The sequence below is a fragment of the Scyliorhinus canicula genome, chromosome 1 (assembly GCF_902713615.1).
Source record: "Scyliorhinus canicula chromosome 1, sScyCan1.1, whole genome shotgun sequence".
Classification (NCBI taxonomy): domain Eukaryota; kingdom Metazoa; phylum Chordata; class Chondrichthyes; order Carcharhiniformes; family Scyliorhinidae; genus Scyliorhinus; species Scyliorhinus canicula.
Genome location: NC_052146.1, coordinates 96,085,626 through 96,107,609, shown reverse-complemented (window position 1 = coordinate 96,107,609; position 21,984 = coordinate 96,085,626). Strand labels below are relative to the sequence as shown.

The window sequence follows — 21,984 nt, the reverse complement described above, 5'->3', positions numbered from 1 at the left end:
ATAATATTGATGTGTGATTTCTGGCCCACTGCTATGGGTGCCTGAACACAGTCTGACTGTTTAAAACATTCTGGGTCAAAGAGTAAAACTTTAAATAAATGAAATAGATTGAATAAATGCTTTTTAAAAATTCATTCACAGGATGTGGACCCCACTAGCCTCACCAGCATTTATTGCCCACCCCAATTGCTCTTGAACGTATGTAATTTAAACGATGTCTGTGGACCTGGAGTCACATGAAGGCCAGACAATGTAAGCATGGCAGATTTCCTTCCCTAAAGGACATAGGTGAACCAAATGGTCTTTACAACAATCTGTAATGGTTTCATGGTCACCATTAGAATTTTAATTTCAGATGTTTATTGAATTCAAATTTCATCAAACTGGGTCCTCAGATTGTTACCCTGGCCTCTGGATTACTAATCCAGTGACAACACCGCTACTCCACCGCTTGTGGGTTGCACTGCAACACCTCTGGATCCATCTTTTCTTTTTTTATCGTCCAACTATTACTTACTTTTGCTTTGAACCATTATCCTTTTCATCACTTAATCAAGCCACTCTATCATCCCCTGCCTTTTCACTCCCCAAACTCTTCCTGCTACTGCCTTTAATTAAAGCAGTTAAATCTCTAATTTCTTCCAGTCCTGATGAAAGATCGCTCTCTTTCCCTCTCCGCACAGAAGCTGCCTGACCTGCCAAATGCATCAGGCACTTTCTGAATTTTTATTTTTATGTTACACTGCTTGAGTCGAAACTGACGGCCAGCACTTCTTCGGCAACACTTCAAGATTTTAAAATCACCGCCCACCCACTAGTCTCTGATCAACAGGACAATGATCCTGTTTGTTACATCAGAAAACCTGAATCAAAATAACATTAGAAAACAGTTCACAGAATTATACAGATCTCAGACAGAATGTTAGCATGTAGATGTAGCAAGCAATTAGGAAGGCAAATGGCATGTTGGTCTTCATTGCAAGGGTGGGGGATTGGGGTACTGGAATAAAGAAGGCCTGCTACAATTCTGTAGGGATTTCGGTGAGACCGCATCTTGAATATTGTCTGCAGTATTGGTCTCCATATTGAGGAAAGGACATACTTGCTTTGAAATGGTGCAATAAAGTTTTACTATTGGTCCCGAGGGTAAGAGGGGTTGTCCAATGATGAGAAGTTGAGTAAACTGCGCCCATATTCTCTGGTGTTTAGAAAAATGAGAGGTGATCTCATTGAAATGCATAAGATCCTGAAGAGGATTCATGGGGTAAAGAGAGAGGCCTCCTTACCTCAGGATAAGGGGCTGGTCATTAGGAGTGAGATGGGGAGAAACTTTGTCAGTAAAGGGCTGTGAATCGTTGGAATTCACTACTCCAGAGCGTTGTGGGTGCCCCATCCTTTAATATGGTTACGGCTCGGATAGACAGATTTTAGATCTCTCAATGACTGAAGGGATACGGGAAACAGACAGGAAAATGGAGTTGAAGCCCAAGATCAGCAAAGATCATATGGAATGGTGGAGTAGGCTCAATAGGCCGTGTGGTCTCCTCCTGCTCCTATTTCTTATGTTCTTATAGATGCCTTTTGGCTCATTGTGTCTTCCACTCTTTGAGTTATTCAGTTAGTCCCACTAATCTTTCCCCATAGCACTGCATCCTTTCCACATCAAGTACAAATCTATGAGTGAAATATTTGATGGTGCAGACTCGATGGCCCAAATGGCTTCCTTCTGCACTGTAGGGAGTCTATGATTCTGCAATGTAGGATTGTGTCTGAGTGAAGATGGAATGAAAAAGCACGGGAAGCTGCCAATCAGCCTCTTGAGCTTGTAGCACTAATAGTTCCGTCCATCAGATGGACTCTCACCAAGATTAAGCTGCAAACTGTGGGTCTACAATTCTGCTAGTGACAAACTGGTTTCAGGTGTGGAGACTTGTGCAAATCTATTTTGCATTCTACAGATTTATATATAGCGGGGCAATGTGTTTCTACAGATACATTGATGGCACACAAGTACACTGTCCAGCTGTTAAAGCTGGAAATGTACATTGAAGATCCTTGAACAACAATGAAAGCACAGGTAGAAAATCACACGGAGGGCATACTTTAAGCCTCAAATACCCTCATGACAGGGAGCTGGATGGCGAACAACATCATTGCACGGTCAGGTCATTAACCCTTGAGGGTCAATAGTTCGAGCCCACCAGTAGAGTCAATATTTGTGTTCGATGGTCAGTGTGTTACTAAATCAATGATAAAGCTGCAGTTATCTCCCAGACAAAATACAGATGTGAGATAACCGATTGCATTCACACCAGAAACAAATTAATTTCCATTCAGTCACATGTGTGATCACACTTACTGCAAACCCCATAAGTGATGCATGTTCCTCGTTACTCTAGCTACCAATGTGGCTTTCTGGAAAAGCTGGAAGTTGGGGTGGGTGGGGGAGGGGCTGGAGGGGGGGTCAAAAAATAAAACATTGATAGAAGGTTGTGTTCTCCAGAGAGCAGAGGCAAATAGGCCTCTCCATGCAAACCTCCTGGGTGAACCACTCTCAGCGAGAATGGGTCTTGTGTTTGGACCTAGTATCCCAGTGTCACAATGTGAAAAGCACCATCCAGCATTCTTGTTTCTCGGCCCCTACCCAGGATCCCATGCTGGGAAGTTCCTTTGCGAGCACATGACCAGTCTTGCCTGTGATGTTCCCCACAGTTCAATATTTTTATAACTAATAAATGTTCAATGGAAATTTAAAAACAAATTTTTTTTAATGCTCTTACAATTTTTCTTCTGGCTATTAATCCAGACAAATCTGCTACAAACTGGAGAATCAATTTAATGGATCTCCAAACGTGCAGTGATCCTTAGCTCATGACAGGCTGATTTTGTAGTGCCTACAAAATGTATTTTCAGGTGGAATGCAGATGGAACTGAACACAAACTTTCCCAGAATCATTTGCTGCAACTAATTACCAGCTCTATGGGGGAACAAGGTACAACCAATAGGAGCATGGGTCTAAATAATTGCTATCCTGACTTATTATTTCACACCAGCATCTTTTAACAATGGTAAAGTGGAAAAGGTTCAACGGCACGTGCGAAAGTCTTTTTGAAGAGTTTCATTATTTTTGCAAGCATGAGTACTCATACGGACAAAGCAGAAATGGTGCCATTAAGAAGCTGAAGATAGTAATCAAAGGATATTACAGGGTGGTAGGACAGGTGGGGTGGGGGAGGAATAGATGACACGCAGAATATATTATGAGTTACTTTTGCAGCATGCGTTGTTCAAATTTCAGTGTGCGCATCATATATCATCAAATAGAGTGACTATGTAATGGAATATGAGCACTAAAGGTGAAATGGTTTCCATATATCACAGCAGAACTTTATGCCATTCACAGAGAATAGTTATCTGTGAAATTATTGTTAATGCCAGACACGATAGTTTCAAAAGTCTACACAGAGGTTTTGTGGCACAGCGGGTAACATTTCTGCAGCTGAATCAACAGCTCAGAAGCTCAGGGTTCAATTCCCACCCATGACTCGATGGTCACAGAAGGTGTTTTTGTAATGAGCCCACCATGCAGAAGATTAGCTTGCAAATCCTCCCAATGCACACCCATGGCTGGCACTGAGAGTGGGAGAGATTCCTGGTCAGCCATGTGATTGAATATTGGAGCCTTACCATCACTGTCCATAGATCCAGATCGCAACATACATACAAAAGTGCAGGTTGCCACAGCAACTCCGACTCCCTGAGTCAACTATAGCACTGAATTAAATTATCTCAGCCAGAGTGGCTCATATACGAAAGATATACTTGTGCATGTGACTGAGAGGAGCCCGGGCAGCACGGTGGTACAGTGGTTAGCACTGCTGCCTAGCAGCACCAGGGATCCAGGTTCAACCGGCCTTGGGTTACTGTCTGGAGTTTGCATTTTCTCGCCATGTCTGTTTGGGTTTCCTCGGGGTACTGTGGTTTCCTCCCACAGTCCAAAGATGCAGGATATGTGGATTGGCCATGTTAAATTGCCCCTTAGTGTCCAAAAATGTGTAGGTTGGGACGGTTATGGAAACAAAGTGGAGAGTGAGCCTAGGTATGGTGTTCTTTCAGAGTGTTGTGCAGACTCGATGGGCCGAATGGCCTCCTGCATTGTCATTCTATCGTTCTATGGTGTCTGGGGAACTAGGTTTACCAACACTGATGTGATGCATTCCTGAAAGATCATCGTGCAAACGCTTCTTATGCCCCCTTTGCTAACAAGTGTCATGAAGATTAAACTCCTGAATATTTCCAGAAGGTTGGTGATCCTCTGTGGCAATGAGGCCAAGAAGGACAGGAACTGCATTGATTTTCTTTTGAGTAACCCTGACACCCTGAAGCAACCAGTCCCGCTCTCAAATACCATCCATACAGCATACGGTGAACCTGCCTCCCGAGTCCATTACATACCCTGACAGTAACTGACACTTCAGTGGAAACGAGCCTAATTTCAGGCAACATTGTGTGACAAGATTCCCTCACCACCGCATCCCCCTCCCCCACCACCCCTGCATCCAATATCCCTGAAATGGTTTAGGCCATCCTGGAAAAATAAACAGAGGTCAAAAGTCAGTTTCCCAGGAAAAATAGGAGCACATAATCCAAAAGACATAGGAGCCACTCAGCTCATCGGGTCTGCTCCGCCATTCAATCATAGCGGATATTTTTATCATGCCCATTCTCCTACCTCCTCCCCACTGACCCTCAACGTGCAACCTTGTTTCAATCTCAACACACCGTTGAACCAAATTCCATCTTGTATGAGTCAAAAGTTGAGGTGAGGAAACATAAATATCTACAGAGTGGGCTGGAGTTTGTCATAAAATCAGAGATTGGACAGAGCACCAAAGGCCATTCGACCCACTGTGTCCATGCTTGTTCCCTGAAAGGGTAATTCAGTCCCCCTCTCCTTCCCTTTCTCCGTAGCCCTGCAAATTTGGTTTCTTCAGTGTTTATCGAATTCTCTTTTGGAAGCTACGATTCAATCTGCCTCCATCACACTCTCAGGCATTGAATTTCAGATCCTAACCACTTGCTGCGCAAAAAGGATTTTCCTCATGTTGCTTTTGGTTCCTTTTGCCGATCACCTGAAATCTTTGCCCTTGGATTATCAACACTTACGCATAGGGAACAGTTTCTCCCTATTTATTGTGTCCATGATTTCAAATACTATCAAAATCTCCTCTCAACCTCCACTTCTTTGCAAACCGCTGTAGAGATGGTTCTCCAATATGGAAAATATGGAAATCAGCAAAGCAGCAAAGGGAATGAATAATTTTGAATTATGGATTGTACAGCTAGGCCCAGTTAGAGACTGTCTCTAAACCAACATTATTGAGTTTTGAAATTCCTAGCCTCAATCCTTTAATGCAATCATTCATTATAACCCGCTGACCTGCCCCTTCTGACCTCTCAAAACCCCACCACACCAACTCGTCCCCTCCCTCTCCCACCCTGTCCACTGCCCCCAACCTCATCAGTCTCCAGTCCGGTATCTGATACACATGGGAACAATTGGTTACACGCAATGTATTCCTGAAAATTGCTCTATTTGCTGCTAGGCACAGGGCCAAAAGGTCATACGTTAAACTCCTAGCACGGTTTTCACTCTGTAATTATGTAGTTGCTCAGTAAAGTGGATGGGAAGAAATGATTTCCACTTGTGAGCGAGACCAGAACAATTGTCAACGGATTGAAAATCAAATGGAGAATTTGGGAGGGATTTTTTTATACACACACACACACACACACACACACACAATGATGAGAATTTGGAACTCATGGCCATATGAATTGACTGAACTATTGAGCATTGATGTAGGTGCATGCATGGGGGGGGGGGGGGGGGGGGGGCAGTGGAGAGAAGAGGAAATTAGAGTTGGAGGAGGCTTGTGCAGAGTCTCAACCCAAGCAAAGGCCAGTTGGGCCAAAAGGACTCATGACATAGAATCATAGAATTTACAGTGCAGAAGGAGGCCATTCAGCCCATCAAGTATGCACCGGCCCTGGGAAAGAGCACCCTACTTAAGTCCTCGCCTCCATCTTATTCCCGTAACGCCACCTAACTTTTGTGGACAACTTAAGACAGTTTAGTATGGCCAATCCACCTAACCTGCACGTCTTTGGACTGTGGGAGGAAATACAGCATCCAGAGGAAACCCACCCAGACACAGGGAGAACGTGCAGACTCCGCACAGGCAGTGACCCAAGCCGGGAAGTAAGTGAATAAACTTACAGCAAGTAAGTGAATAAACTGAGGATTATGCTTTAGGATGTGGGGAGAGAACAGGGTTTGCTGCAGTGACTATGTGAGTGTGTGTGGAAGCATCTCTATCTGCACAAGTGACCAGATAAGTGCAGAGATCCACGTGCAGAAATCTATAAGCACAGAGGCACCATTGCAGGTATGCACACTATTCCTGTTTTTGTGTATGATATTTTCAGGCTCCCAGTCACATTGGCAAGAGTGAAACAAAATGGCTAATTTAGCTGCACATGATCCATGGAACAGAAGGGGGATTCAGATAGCAAGAGAATGCAGTCAGTCACCCGGTTTGAGCTATAACTAATACTCACACGCAGGCAATTTGGAAGCACTGCTGCTCCTCAAGCAACCCTTTCTGAGGCCCAATAGCCAGTGATTAAGACTCTGAATGTGATATTATGTGCAGACTCAATAGTTCAAGAGCTGGGTTGTTCAAGCTATGAGAATTAAGGCTAAATTTCTCCCTGACACAGTTTTCAAATTATCTCACAACTTCCTGTTGATGCAACTAAACACTTCAAACAGCGTTCTTTAAAAAAAACAGCATTGCCATTCCAGCTTCTCTTAGACATAAAGTTCAGGATACTAATCATATCCATTTTCAATCAAAGACTAATTCATAGGAAATGCTACAACTTACATTAGGTCTCAGTAATAAGAATTTTCAAAAGATGGAATAGTTCGATGTTCGTCAGGCTGTGAAAGATTCTCAATTCCAGGATGGCACAGGAGCAAAAATTGAGGGAGAGAAGATGGGCAAGGAAAAAAAGGAGGGTGGGGGGGAAGGAGACCATAGGTGAGAGAGGGAGAAGTAGGGAGAGATATAGAAGGAAGATGTCTGGGAGAGAAAGAAAATGGAGGAAGAAACGGTGAGGAAGTAAAGGAGTATGAGAGAAGAGGAAATGGGAGAAAGAGACAAAGAGAGGGAGGAAGTATGAAGAGAGAGAGATGGAAGCATTGAAAGAAAAGGAAGAAGGGGAAAGAAGGAAGTACTTTAAGAATTTGAGTTATGTTTAAAAATGTCTGGAAATCAAAGTGCGGTATCAGTGGCCATGTAGCTGTAAACATCCAACTGATTCACCTTCGGAAAGGAAACCTACCATTGAAACCCTGTCAGGGCCATTGTGTGGCTGAATTACTGGTGGATATGGGTTGCTGGTACAGCTCCAAACAGCCTTCCCTGATGATATAAGCTATATTGGAGAAGGGAAGGGGGTGAACCCCATAATTTTTCTAATGTATGTACACTCATTCGAAGGAGTTATTTGCTTACATTTCAGTCAATAGACTCAGACGTAATTTGTAATGTGAAGTGCTTTGAGACGTCAAAGTCTGTGTTCATTTCAAACTCTTCATTTGCTTTGATCAAAATTCCGGTTGTGGAGGTCTCCTCTTCCTCCGACCTCCACACTCTGACCACAAGAATCCTCCAATCTCCATCCACGGCCATCTCCTCTTCCTTGCCAACATCATCCACTGCCATGGGGCTGGCTTCTCATGTATGCATATGACACCCCCCCCCCCCCCCCCCCCCCCCCCCGCCCACCCACACCCTAGCTGGACCCTATCACTTCCCTCATCCCCATGAATGTCTCTGTGTTGTCTCAATAGTTCACATTAAGTATGGACAAATAGGACAATATGCAATTACAACCACATTTGCAGTATTGTGTACAGTTCTGGGTAAATGTAAAAGTTGCCATGGTACTAGATGACCATAGGCTGCTTTCCCCTTTGACAGGGAGAGCTGACTGGTGGCGATTTAACCTGAAGATAATATCTCAGGCGAGAGGCAAGGTTGAAAAGGACTTAATGAATAACTTCAACCATTACAAGAATTGAACCCGCGCTGTTGGCCTCGCTCTGCAGCACGAAACAGCTATCCAGCCAACTGAGCAATTATCCTTTTCCATTAAAAGGTGCTAAATAACAACTTGCATGGTACTTTTAACGTATGGAAATGTTGCAAGGTGCTCTGCAGGAGCAAACAAAGGTAGGGTAGGAGCAAGCTCATCCAGGAACCGGAACACGAGGATGAGAATTTTAAAATATAGGCATTGTTGGACCGAGGGTCGGTGTAGTTCAGAGAGGACTGCAGGGTGATGGACAATTGGGACCCAGAGTGTTTTAAAGGCAGCAGAACCTTGGATACAAGAGTTTAAATGCAAGTCACTGTTGCTGTAATCACTTAAAAGCAGAGCAGAAATCAATGCCGACCCCTGTATACAAATGATTGACTGGTGAAAATCTACCGGGCACATGGTGGATTTCTCCAATCTACTATCAAGCAAGATGACATGTGTGGTACTGACGTGAGTTTGCATATTTGAAACCTTAATAAGAATCATAGTTTCTGTTCATTTGATCCCAGAAAGATTGAAATTGATTTTTCTCCCCACCCGCTAGGCATTTACAAATATTCCAATTAAACACAAACGAATGTATAAATCACAATGAAAGCTCAGACTATGAGTGGATTGGGACAGCTCTCATATGAGAACTATATTGCTTGTCTATATTAATTTGTAAGGATTGTCACAGCTTTTGAATGAGCCTCTATAGTTTCCGAGTCCATCTCTTCGGCCAGGACAAACTCGCCTCCTCTACTTCAAAATAATACCATGGGATCTTTCACATCCACCCTAAAGGGCAGACAGTGGCTTGTTTCAATGCTTCAGCATAAAGACAGCATCTCTGTCGGTGCAGCACTGCAATGGAGTATCAGCCTTGATTATGTGTCCAAGCTCTAGAGTGGGGTTTGAATCCATAGCCTTCTGGCTCAGTAGTGAGAGTGTTATCAACTGAACCAAGGCTGACACCTTTTATATATAAAAGTCCTGATGACTTGATGGAGGAAGGCAGCACACAGCTGAGCCATACAACCTAGTGCATTCCAGGGTCAATTCCTTGCCTGGGATGAATTTACTAGTCTTGCAGTAGATCAGAGTGCCGCTTAACTGCAAGGGGAAGGTTAGCAAGGCTTCCCGCTCCTAGTTATTATCTGAATGCCCTCTCGCTGAAACATATTCATATGTGGATACATAGTGAGCCTTGTCTGTGATGCCTTTCATGGTCAAATATCTGGGGAGGAGTGAAGAACTCCATTGGTCACTACATACAGCAAGAGCATTAATGCATCCAAAAATTGTTGGTGTTTATAGAATTGGTACGCAAAGCAATCCTTTTCTCCCTCCTCACTTTATAAATATCATGAAGGATGGGTGAAGCAGGGAATACACGATCACTCAATGGCTTGAAGAAGAGGAAGAGTAAAAGTTAAAGAGGACGAGCAAGGTAAATTATAGTTTTAAGTTATAAAAGAACCTTCTGGAAACAAAATAATTAAATATTGCTGAATTGTGGGCAGAACATTCACATTTAAATCACATTACTATCTAAATGTATATTTCTTCCTCTATATAATAGATTTAAAATTAAATAACAGGCAAAGGCTGGGAGTCACTGCACTGAAATACACTACTGTTATTAGATCACAGACTTCAAGTTACTCTGTGGTGTCAGATCTGTTCGTGACTTCTTGTTTTAGGAAGTTTTTATTTGTTTTACATTAGCGGTGACCACTTGGGGAGAAGGCACATTCTGTACCACTGCACAATGTGTCTGCAGGATTAAAGCTACAGGTTAATCAATATATAGCCAGCAGGCGAGAGAAACTTTCATCACAGTAAATGTAACAGCGAATCACAGGGACTTAAAGTGGGCCCCTGCCCCAGGTCAGCCTGGTGGGACCCACCATCCATTTACTTTTGCTTCAAACATGGTGGAAGAGGCCAACGCACATGTGGGGGAGTTAAAAGCATGGGAAGACATCTCCTTCCAGTGGCTTTGAAATAGTTTAACGGGCGAGGGATTTATTACGTGCTACACAGTTTTGTCTCAGGTGGGTTGCTCCAGATGTAATTAACAGATTTTGATCCCTTTTATAGGCTACAGGTGGGACTGAAATATAGACACTTGCTCACATAACATAGCCCACACAGGCTCATAAAACATGGGTTATTGAGGTCAACTAGAGTACAGTAACTTTGGATCGGTGCCAGTTCAATTGTGCTTTACTTCCTCAGACATGAATCATCTGGTGGTGCAATTGAGGCTTGAATTATATGCCTGAATTAAACATCAGTATATTACCCACAGAGGGAACAGTCAGAGTAGTACACTCAGCAGATGGCATTTAACTCTCCGTGTACATACATTTATAGCAGTTCAGTAATCTATTTCACAAAGATCCAGTCAGTCACCACTGCACTGCCCCAAGAGGAATGACATCAGTCTCTCAACTGGAACTTTGCTGGATATTAATTAAGAAACTTAACATTCAATTGGATCATGTAGACTGAACAGACTCTGCATTTAGATCCAGATTTCCTGATTTCCATTCAAATGAGAATTCCACTATAATTCCAGTCAACAGGAATCAGCACAAGTTTCATTCGACCAAAACTCTGCTTCAGTGGTTACTGATTGCACCTTCAACTGTTTTTTTTGAGGGGGGAACAGGGGTGGAAGAAGTGAGGAGGGAGTCAGTGGGTATGGGGGGGGGGGGGGGGGGGGGTGCACACACAGACTCTCCTCATCTTTCATTGAAGGAAGAATTTGCATTTCTTTCATGACCTCAGGATGTCCCAAAGATCTTTGTTGTTTGTGAAGTGTAGTCACTGTTGTAACTTAAGGGAATGTGGCAGCCAAGTTGTGCAGAGAAAGCTCCCACGGTGCTGAAACCACCACAGAAAATCTATGGCACAGAATTAGGCCATTTGGCCCATCATGTCTCGGCCAATATAACGAACAGATTAGCTGTCTTTGTGTTGTTGGTTGAAGGATAAATATTGGCCGGGCCACCAGGAATAACCTCCTACCCCTCTGCAAAATAGTGACCTGGGATATTTTCTATCCACTTGAGATGGCAAACAAGGCCTTAGTTTAACATCTCGTCCAAAAGGTGGTATGTCAGAAAGTGTTACACTTCCCTCAGTACTGTGATGTCAGCCTAGACCATGGGCTCAAGTCTCTGTGGGACTTGAATCCACATCCTTCTGACTATAAGGTTCAGAGTGTTAATCACTGAGCTATCACTGGTACCCAACATATTAAATATGAGTTTTCAATATTTTCCTCCTTGCTCAGCATAAATGTTCACTTTTTAATACACTGCACACCAATGCGCATGATACAAATAGACTGGGTTAATACAGTAAGAAAACTTTCCAAGCAGGCTACATCGCTCCAAATTATTCATGGCAAATCAAAGGTTAACAGCTCCAAAATAAAGAAAATGACACTCTAATCAGAGCACAGAAATCTCACTCTGACAAAGAAATAGCACTTGCATTTTCCGCCTGTGAATTCAGCCACTCTGCTAAAGCAGGATCAGAGAGTGTGAGAGAGGAGGCAGCGAGAGATGGGGTTGAGAGAGAATGAAGAAATGGGAGAGCGAAAGAATGAGAGCAAGAAAGGAGGAACAAGAGAAAAGGGATGAGTGAGAGAAGGGATGATACGAGAGAGAAGGGATAAGTGAGAGAGAAGGAATGAAAGCGGGAAGGGATATGAGAGAGAAGGGATGAGAGAGAGAAGAGATGAAAGAAGGAATGAGTGAGAGGGAAGGGATGAGAGAGAGAGAGATGAGTGAGAGAGAAGGGATGAGAGAGAGTTAAGGGATGAGAGAGAGTTAAGGGATGGAAGAGAGAAGGGACGAGAAAAGGTGGAAAGGATGAGGGAGAAAAAGGGATGAGAGTGAGAAGGGATGAGTGAGAGAGGTTGAGGTTGGAGTGGAGAGAAGAGAAAATAAATGAGGTGGATGAGAGAGAAAGGACGGGAGAAAGAGAGCTGGAATCCTTTCTCCCTTCCAGAAAAAAGCTTCATATCTGGGAGGGAAAAGTGCTTCAACCAGTAAAACGTCAGCAATGATCGGCACACCTGGGACTGCAGTTACCTGACTTTGCGGAACGGAGTCCCTGGGGTTTAGTGAAAATGTAAAATACGATGCAAATCAAATACATGGAACAATTGCCACTTGTGTATGTGTGTGTGTGTTAGGAAAACGATGGGCACCGTTACAGCTTGCCACAACAAATAGAATCACCCACCCGCTCTCCTCCCAAAACAAAAAGAACGGGCACCTTCATTCTGAAATCAAAAACTGCAGCAAACATTTCATTTAGTCCCTCCCAGTGTAACAACAATATAGCAGCCGAGGTCTCACTTACCGATACAATGTCGCACAGGCTGGGGATCAGCAGACACACTAAGAGCAGAGGCAGCTTGGACATGATGGGGAAGGACACACACACAGATAAACCGGGAAGAGGATGCACAGGGATTTCTGTGGATCAGAATCCCAGTTGGAGACGCTGCCTTGGGGGGCGAAGCTTCCTCTTCCTTTATCCCACCCCCCCTCAGCACCACCACCTTGCTCTCCCCTCCTCCTCTCTCAGAGCAGGATATAGGTGGCCTTGTAAATCTCTCTGTGCTCTCTCTCTCTCTGATTGATTTCAGCGATCCGGAGCCACTAGTACTTTTGGATTTGAGAAAGGATTTTTTTCTGCCTCCGCCGACTGCTCACAACCTCTCCCTCTCTCTTTATCTCGGTGCTGATAAACTGTACCGATCCGCCCCCTAACTCACTCTGGTACAGAGCGAGAGAGAGAGATCAGTAAGGAATTAACTTGCATGCAACCCAACATGCCCTCTGCAGGCTCTGCATTTACCGCACAGAGTATTAACCTTCCTTTATTCGTTTTTTTTCTATTCATGCCTGCTGTCCGTGGCCACAAACACTCAGTCTGCTGAGCGTTTGCAGTCATTTTTCTTTCCCTTTTAATTTTCAGATTTCCAATATTTGACAGTGTTTGGCTTTTACATTAAGGTAAGAGGGCTTGGCATCTCCTTCAATCAAACTCTGTCAAGGCAAGACTCTATTGAAAAAAAAGTGACCATCTCCTTCGAATCACCTGCATCTTCGAATGTAACCCCGCCACCCCAGAAACTGCTGCAAATATTCACCTATTCTGGCGGCAAACTAGAGCTTTCAGGTCCTAAGTAAGAACATTAAAAACATAAAATTCTGTAGAATAGTCATATTGGACTTGAAACGCTGGGATTCTCCGCCTTGCGACGCCGGAGGCGAGAATCGCGATTGGGTTGAGGATTGCGCGCAAGTGAAAAAAATCCGATTTGCACCTGCTGCCGATTCCGACGCCTTGGGCGGGATTCTCCAATAATGGGGCTGTGTCACCATGCCAGCGTCAAAACACGGGCGTTTCACTCTGGACTTTCCTGCAGAAAGTCCTGAGCGATTCTCCAACCTACAGGGGACTAGCCGGGCCCCGGAGAGCTCCTCGCAGCTCTGGCTGCCAATACGGGGCCCTACACGGTCAGCGGCATGCGGCAGCCATGATGAATGAAATAAGTCCCCCCGAGATCGCACACATGCGTGGATCGGTGCCGCCTGATTGCTTGCTGGCCATCTGTGAGGCCCACTCCGGTGAAGGATCCCCCCTGCCCCCCCACCAGGGCGGCCACCGTCTGAGTCCGCAGCCACCACCGGCCGTTCCCGACAGGCAAAATATGGTCAGAACCACACCGTCGTGAACTCGGCCAGTTTTCCGGGCAGAATCGTCGCGAGGGCCTCTGTCAATGCAGATTCAAGTCAGATACTGGCCCTCTACCCGCGCACATGCGAATCGCAGCCCCATATTTTGTTCCCTCGCTGGTGGTGATGTCGACGTTTGCGCCCCGCACCAGCAGGTCCATGAAAAACCGTCATTTGCGTAGATATAAAATCTCATTAGCGGGTTGCACACCTCATGCTCCACCCCTCTTAGGCAGCAGTCTCGTGGGCACAAATAGGTGGAAGTATTTACAAGCGGGTCCTGGGCACCACGGATGTGACAGGGGAGCGGGTGGCTAAAACAAACTCTGAAAAAGCCTCCAATCCTGTTGGGCTCACTGGGGGTTGGCTGTTCGGGCAGGGAGCAGTAGCGGGGAATAACTTGGTGCCAAGTCCCTGGACTCAGGATGCCTCTCTCAGGATTGGGGTAGACTGGCTCAGACTGCCATTGCTACAGTATATGTTTTGAATACACCCGTTTGGTGCTACTTACAGCCTCCTGGCTGCTCACGCTGCTGAGTACTGTGTCATCTGGGAGCCCACCCAGGCTGCCCCTTTCCAAACTCTCATACCCCAGCTGTAGGGGTAGGAGTGGCCATGTTCAACACCAGGTGTTGGCACTCCTCCGAAGCGCTGTGCCAATGCAAATGAAGGAAGGGATCAGCAGAACTCACCCCAACCAAAGGACACATGCATCATGGCCTTTGGAACCCTCCGTGGTTCTCTGCCCCTCTCAGGGCACAGGTGTCACCAGTGACCCCCCAAAATATCCTGGTGATACTGTCAGTGCTGACTGCCTCTACCACCACCTCCCAGGCAGTGCTCAGGACGGTAGACTTGAATCTGAAGCCCACCCTGGGGAAGAAGGTGTACCTTCTCTCCTCATTGGCATGGAGCTGTGGGTCCATCTCAGACTCCCAAACTCAGGGGCAAATCGGGAAGCAAATCGGTATCCCCTGTCATGCAAATATATGCATGGCAAGAAATACGAGGGTTTCCCAAGGGAATCTCACTGTCGGGCCGCCATATTGAGCAGGAGGCCCAACAGCGAAGATCATCTTTGTGGCTGCAGTGAGTGTGTGGTATGTGGAGCACTTAAAAGCAACTCCAGCTGCCAGGCTATATAGCGCAAATTCTGGCCCAAGAGGTTACAATGCCCGCTGGGCCAGGAATTGCTCTGAGTTCAATGGTGAATTTCTCCATTTGGAAGACATGGGGTGGGATTCTCCATCCCGTCTCATCCCTTTTCTGGTGTGGCGCTCCCCCACCGGCAGTGGGATCCTCCATCCCGGCAGTCAGCCAATGGGGTTTCCAATTGTGGGCACCCCCATGCCGTCGGGAAATCTGCGGGCGTAAATGCACTGCCAGTGAAGCAGAGGATCCTTCCGACGGAGAACCAGCCTTATGTTCTCCCGTCAGAGAAGAATTGCTACCAATTTAATTTCCCCTAGAAATGCAAATTGGGAAGCAAATCAGTATCTCTTGTCACGCAAATTCATGCATGGCGAGAAATACGAGGGATTCTCAAGGGAATCGCGTTATCGGACCACCATTTTGAGCAGGTGGGCCAATAGTGGCCAATCCACCTTCCCTGCACATCTTTAGGTTGTGGGGGCGAAACCCACACAAGAACGGGGAGAATGTGCAAACTCCAAACGGACAGTGACCCAGAGCCGGGATCGAACCTGGGACCTCGGCACCGTGAGGCAGCAGTGCTACCCACTGCATCACCGTGCTGCCCAAGGTCACACATGTTTAAATTAGCCTGATGGCTGGCATGATCCAGATTATGCTGGGCGCTAGGGTTCGGGTGACTCAAGCGAGGTTTCATGCCTGTTGCAAAGCCCAGTTTGGGCCTCTCCTTTGATGTACCCGACGTGCCAGGATCCACGCAGGGCGCAACCCGATGGTGGTTTCATGCCCCTTATTACTATGTTAAGATGCTATATAAATGCAGCCTTTTATTGTGGTCAGCCTACACACATTTCACCCCCTTATAATTGTCTTTCTCTGATTTTCTCACTCCTAACTTTTGACTTTACCACTTTTTTTTTAAATTTAGAGTACCCAATTCCTTTTTTTTCCAATTGAGGGTCAATTTAGCGTGGCCAATCCACCTATCCTGCACATCCATGGGTTGTGGGGATGAGACCCAAGCAGACATGGGAATTTGGCTTGACCACTTATCCCTTCTATTTTTTCAACCCATTTTCTGAAGAGTCCCAAAAACCTTGAAAATTTCAAGGGATTTATCTTCAAAAAGTAAAATAAACCAAAAAAGGTGGACTATCCAGAATGGCCACACCTCACCAAGTCATATTGCATGTCATGTCGTCATGACAACATGGGAACAGGAGGACCCAATTTAGTTGCCTGAGCCTGTTCCACTATTCAATGAGATCATGTCTGATCCAAATACTCAATTAGAGTTTGATATCCTATTTCAGATTATTAAACATCTTTGATTAACAAAAATCTTGCAAACCCTGATTTAAAATTAACAATTGATCTCACATTAATTCCGTTTGAGTAAAAGTTTCCAACTTCTGACGCCCTTCTTATGTTATCAACAATGAAGTGTTATACGTATTTCCGGTAAATGTCAGGAAAATAAACTCTTTGTGGAGCAAATTGTTCATAAAGACAGCCTAATTGTTCGTCTTTTTTTGTCAGCAAATATAACAGAGGATGGGCTATTTACCCAGCACCAGTGCGCAGTACAAATACAGAAAAGTGTGAGATAGTGAACCCTGGGAGAAACACCAAGGCAACATGATACTCTGTGACAGATGTCAAAACAGAGAAGGGTGAACATCAAAGAGATTGAGACTTCCAGTCTACTTGGTAATTAACATGTCTAGTCAGTGTGGAGCACTAATCAACAAAGTAAATGAGATGCTGAAACAGTAGGGAGCTATTCTATGTGGTACTGCTCCTTTAAAACTTCAAAACTCTCCCAAAGCACTTTAATGAATGAATGGATAACCAATGAAGGAGAGCGGAGGTAAGTGTGACCAGAAGCATCATAGAACCTTACAGGTCAGGAGGAGTACATTCATCCCGACATGAGTGTGCTGCCTCTCTGAAAGTGCTATTCAATTAGACCCACTGCCCTGCTCTTTCCCCTTTTCAAACACTTATCCATGTTGCAGTTCAGTTGGTATGATAGGTATTAAAGGGGGCAGAGGGACAGAGAGGAAATGCTAGAATATTCCTGAAAAGAGAGACAAGTTGCTGAAGTTTTTCATCTTTCACTCATCAGAACAAACACAACAATGCCAAATTTCAAACAATCAACTTGCCAACCAATCAACACCCTTTTCTGCTGAATTATAAATTATTGTGATCATATTCTGGAATATTCTAAAAAATCGGGCTGGATTCTCCGAGCCCGTGCTCGGACAGAGAATAGGTGTTTACGCCGAAAAGGCCCACGACGCCGCTCCGGCGCCATTTCCCGATTCTCCGCAGCCAAAAACAATCATGGGATCGCGGCATATGCCGCACGGCCCGGAGAATCGCTGAAGTTAGCCCGACGAACGATTCTCCGGGCCCCTAATGATGCTGCGCCCCGGATGGGCCGAAGTCCCGACGGCATGTTTCGAAGTCATGACCAAGGGGTTCTAACCACCAATAAAAAAATCAACAAATAGTCGTGCTGGCTGATCAGGCGTCCGAATGAGGTAGGGGTCGGCGTGTAGAGACCAGGGGCTGCCAAAACGGAGATGACCTTGACTGACGCGGGGAAAAGCCTACCAGGGTCAGGGGAGTGTGGGAGAAGGTGGGGGAGACAGGATGAGCAGCTAGGAACCACCCGCCATGACAGGGCAATGCCCTCGCAATGGCCGCCATTACGACAGCCATGCCGATGGGCAGCCACACTGGGCGCTGGCCCATTGCAGGCATCACAGCCGTTTAGGTGTTTGTCGGGCCAGCCACTCCACCCAGCTGGTGGCACCCACCGGGGGTGGAGATGCAGGGCCACACCCACAGCAGCCCCCAGTGCGGGCCGTGCCATGGAACGGTGGCCCTGGTGCAGAAGAACTGATGGGGCGGCGTTGGGGGTCATGCATGGCTGAAGTGCACAGTGCCAACCATGGTACCTGGTTGTGGACGGCTGTGTGTGCCATGATAACATTCAGTTTCCCCTCAACCCCTGAAGATCATAGTGTTTGGACACCACCCAGTGATGTTGGCCGCCGTGGCGGGTGCCGCTGCCCTGCATGCCGCCCTGTGGGAGCGTGAGCGTGGGAGGCTCAGCGAGGAGGCGGAAGCCGCAGCAGAGGAGCGGGCTGCAGTGCACATGCCGGCCACTCAGGTGCAGGTTTGCCTGCCCGAGAGGCCAAGGAGGAGGAGGAACCTGACGAGGGGGAGCCGCAGGATGAGGATGAGGAGGAAAAGGAGGGGTGGGGGCTGAGGGGGAGGTGGTGCCACGGAGGCGCCCGATGAGGCCCCATGTGCACCGGCGCCACATGTCGTTCCAGGACCTCCTGGACAGGAGCAGACTGAGGATGAGCCGGAAAACGAGGCGCACATATGCCACATGATAGAACACCTGGCACCGCGTGTGACTGTGTGAGGACACGCCCTCCCGGTAGCCGTCAAGGTTACCGTCGCCCTAAACGTCTATGCGATGGGGTCGTTGCAGTCGCCTAGTGGCGACCTGTCCGGCATCTCACAGGCGTCGGTACACAGGTACATCCATGCCGTGACAGACGCCCTGTATGCCATTGCGGACCGGCACATCCAGCTCCCCGTGGATCCCGCCCACCAGGATGCCCGGGCAGTGGGGTTCGCTGCCGTCGCCAGGATACCCATGATCCGGGGGTCATCGACAGGGTGCACGTTGTTTTGTTATGCTCTTGACGTAGCATAAGCTGCTTCCTTGATGTGCACTCTGACAAAGGAAGGTTCAGACTTGGAGATAGCTTTAACACATTTATTAAACTGTTAACAATTCTCCTACTTGGTTTCGACTCTCCTGTTAATCCTGCTTTGGCTACTCAGACTGACGAACCAGTCTGCTACAATCCACGTGGTGGGTGTGATGTGTTTCAAATCAACCCTGTGTACACACTGAGTGTCTCCACTGGAAAGAGGAAGATCATGTGTGCTGTGTCCTTTTATATGGGTTGGTGTAATGCCTCCCTGTGGTAGTGTCACCTCTGTGTGTATTGTGAATGCCTATTGGTCGTGTCCTATCTTACTGACCCATTGGTTGACTGTCTGTGTGTCATGTCTCTGGTGCTCCCTCTAGTGTCTTGCTAGTCTACCTGTATTTACATTAACCCCTTGTGTATTTACAGTGATGCATATCACCACACACGTTGCCCTGCAGCCACCTGCGGATAACAGGCCGGTGTTCATGAACAGGAAGGGCTACTACTCCATGAACGTGCAGGTGGTTTGTGACCACTAGATGAAGATACTGCATGTCTGCACCCAGTACTCAGGCAGTGTGCATGACTCCTTTGTAATGGCACAATCTGTGGATCTGACATGTTCGAGGGACCCCCCCCCCCCCTGCTGAGGGACTAGTTGCTGAGCAACAGGGGTTACCCATTGCGGTATTGGCTGATGACGCCTATACAGAGGCCACAGACCGACGCAGAGACCCGCTACAATGAGGCCCAATGTGCGAGCAGGGGTGTGGTAGAGATGTGCTTTGGGGTCCTGAAGATGCGCAACAGGTGCCTGGACCATTCTGGAGGGGCCTTCCAATATGACTCAAGGAGGGTTGGCCACATCATTGTGGTCTGCTGCATCCTCCACAATATAGCCCAGCAGAGGGGCGATGTGCTGGAGGTAGAGGAGGAGGAGTGGGAGGATCAAGAGGAGGGACAGTCCTCTCCAGATGAGGAGGAGGGGGAGAGGCCGGACATGGGGAGTGGACATGGGCGGGAGGCAGCACGACGCCATCGGCAGGGCCAGCGTGCACTGGACGGTTTAATAGCTGCACGTTTCACCAACTAGGGCGGGGGGGGTGGCAGTTCTGTGATGCGAAAAGGCACGGACACCACGACACGGCACCACCTCACCACTGACCACACTGACATCCCCCACCACCGACCACACTCACCTCCCCCACCAGTCCTGGAGTCACCCCGTGGCATCGACAAGGGTCTGGACGTTAGCGGCTATGGAGCCCATGGAGTGGGCCATCCGTGACTGGGAACGTGACACCTCCCACTGGGACTGTGCCACCTCCCTATGGGACTGTGCAATCTCCCTCTGGGTCTGTGCGCCGCTGACCAGCACCTTGGCAATGGCGTGGATGTTCTCAGCCATGGCCTGCTGGGGCGGGCCAAGGCCTGCTGTTGCTGGGCCATGGCCTGTTGGGACTGGGCCACAGTGAGGAACACCGCCACAATCTGCACATTGGATTGGATTTGTTTATTGTCACTTGTACCGTGGTACAGTGAAAAGTATTTTTCTGCAAGCAGCTCAACAGATCATTAAATACATGAAAAGAAAAGGAAATAAAAGAAAATAGATAATAAGGCAACACAAGGTACACAATGTAATTACATAAGCACCAGCATCGGATGAAGCACACAGGGGTGTGGGGTGGGGCGGGTGGGTGGGGGGGTGTTGTGATGAGGGGGGGTGGGGGGTTGTGGTGAGGGGGGGTTGGGGTGGAGGGGGTTGTGGTGAGGGGGTGGGCTGGGAGGGTTGTGGTGAGGGGGGTGGGGGGTGAGGGGGAGTTGTGGTGAGGAGGTGGGGGTGGGTGGCGGGTAGGGGGGGTTGTGGTGAGGGGTGGGGTGTGGCACAAAGGTGTTGTGAGGGGCCACAGCCAGGCAGGGCCACGTCTCATTTGGTGGCACGCCTCCAACCTCAGCATCAGCAACCTCCCAATCCGTGGGTCCGCCAGCGAGGTCAAGTGCCCTCTGCTCCGCCATGGTGAGGGGACGCAGTTCAGAGGCTCCACCCCCACCCCCCCCAGTCTTCTTCTGCTCCCTGCGATTATAGGCGTTCTTATCCTGGGGGGGACACACAAACATCAGCAGTGTTAGATGGTCCAATGCATGCTGCCCAGCGGTTGGGTCCATGATGGCATTGGTGCACTGGGCACGAGGTAACTGCGGCTGCAATGGGTGGGTGCAGCCATGTGGGTCAGGGCAGGGGTGGGACTGTCCCACTGGGGGGGGGCTCACATGTGTCGGATAGAGAGTTGGTGTCACAGGCACAGTGATGAGTACTCACCCTGGCTGCCCTGAGTAGGTCGTGCATCCTCTTGCGGCACTGCTCGCCTGTCCTGACAACCATCCCGATGGCGCTGATGGCATCGTCCACCTACATCCACGAACGCTGGATTGTGGCGGCTGCTACCCTGTTGCCGGGTGCAGGGTACAGGACCCCCCTCCTCTGCTCCACGGCATCCAGGAGGATGTCCATCTCTCCTTTCCGAAATCTCGGCACTAAACGGCGTTTTTGTGAGGGCCACGAAGAACCCAGCACGAGTTTTCAGGATACAAAGAAATAACATTTATTTACAATAACATATATACATACAGCAGCAGCAGCAACTTCCCTTGCTGCTCACTCCTCTCTCTCTGCTGGTTGCAAACTGGCCAGCTCTATTTATGCAGGGGGTCTGCTAATGATTTCTCCGCCCCCCTCATTGGGGAAGCTCATACTCCCACAGGATTGTGGGATTGTCATTAGTCCCCAGCCAATGGTAAGCAGGCAGGTTATAACAGTCGTGTAGCCATCTTCCATGTGACGGAAGTGTTTGGGGCGGATGTGGCTCTAAGGCGTCGCAGTGTCTCATCAATGATGCGTATCAGCGGCTGCTCCCTCAGGCACTTCCCACGGCACCCATGCTTGCCCCTTGTGGGACGTTGAATTGATAGGCATGGGGGCCGATTGACGTCGTCGTAAAACTCTACAGTTTTTACGACGGCGTCAACACTTAGCCCCATTATCGCAGAATCCAGCCACAGGTTCCAGTGCTGAACTGAGGGGATGCGGTACGGTCTGAGGTGCTGTCTTTCAGAAGAGACATTAAACCGAGGTCTAATTATCTTCTCCGACATAAACAAT

General features: G+C 47.6%; 1 protein-coding gene across 1 annotated transcript in view; it reads right to left on the bottom strand.

The window, feature by feature from the left end:
* The window catches only part of sdc3 (syndecan 3), a 285,025-nt gene extending 272,119 nt beyond the window's left edge, over positions 1–12,906 (bottom strand). Inside the window, exon 1 of the mRNA XM_038795819.1 lies at positions 12,539–12,906. Coding sequence (XP_038651747.1) covers positions 12,539–12,601 — 63 coding nt within the window. The 5' untranslated portion in view covers positions 12,602–12,906. The remainder of the gene's footprint in view (positions 1–12,538) is intronic.
* Between the last annotated feature and the right edge of the window lie 9,078 nt (positions 12,907–21,984).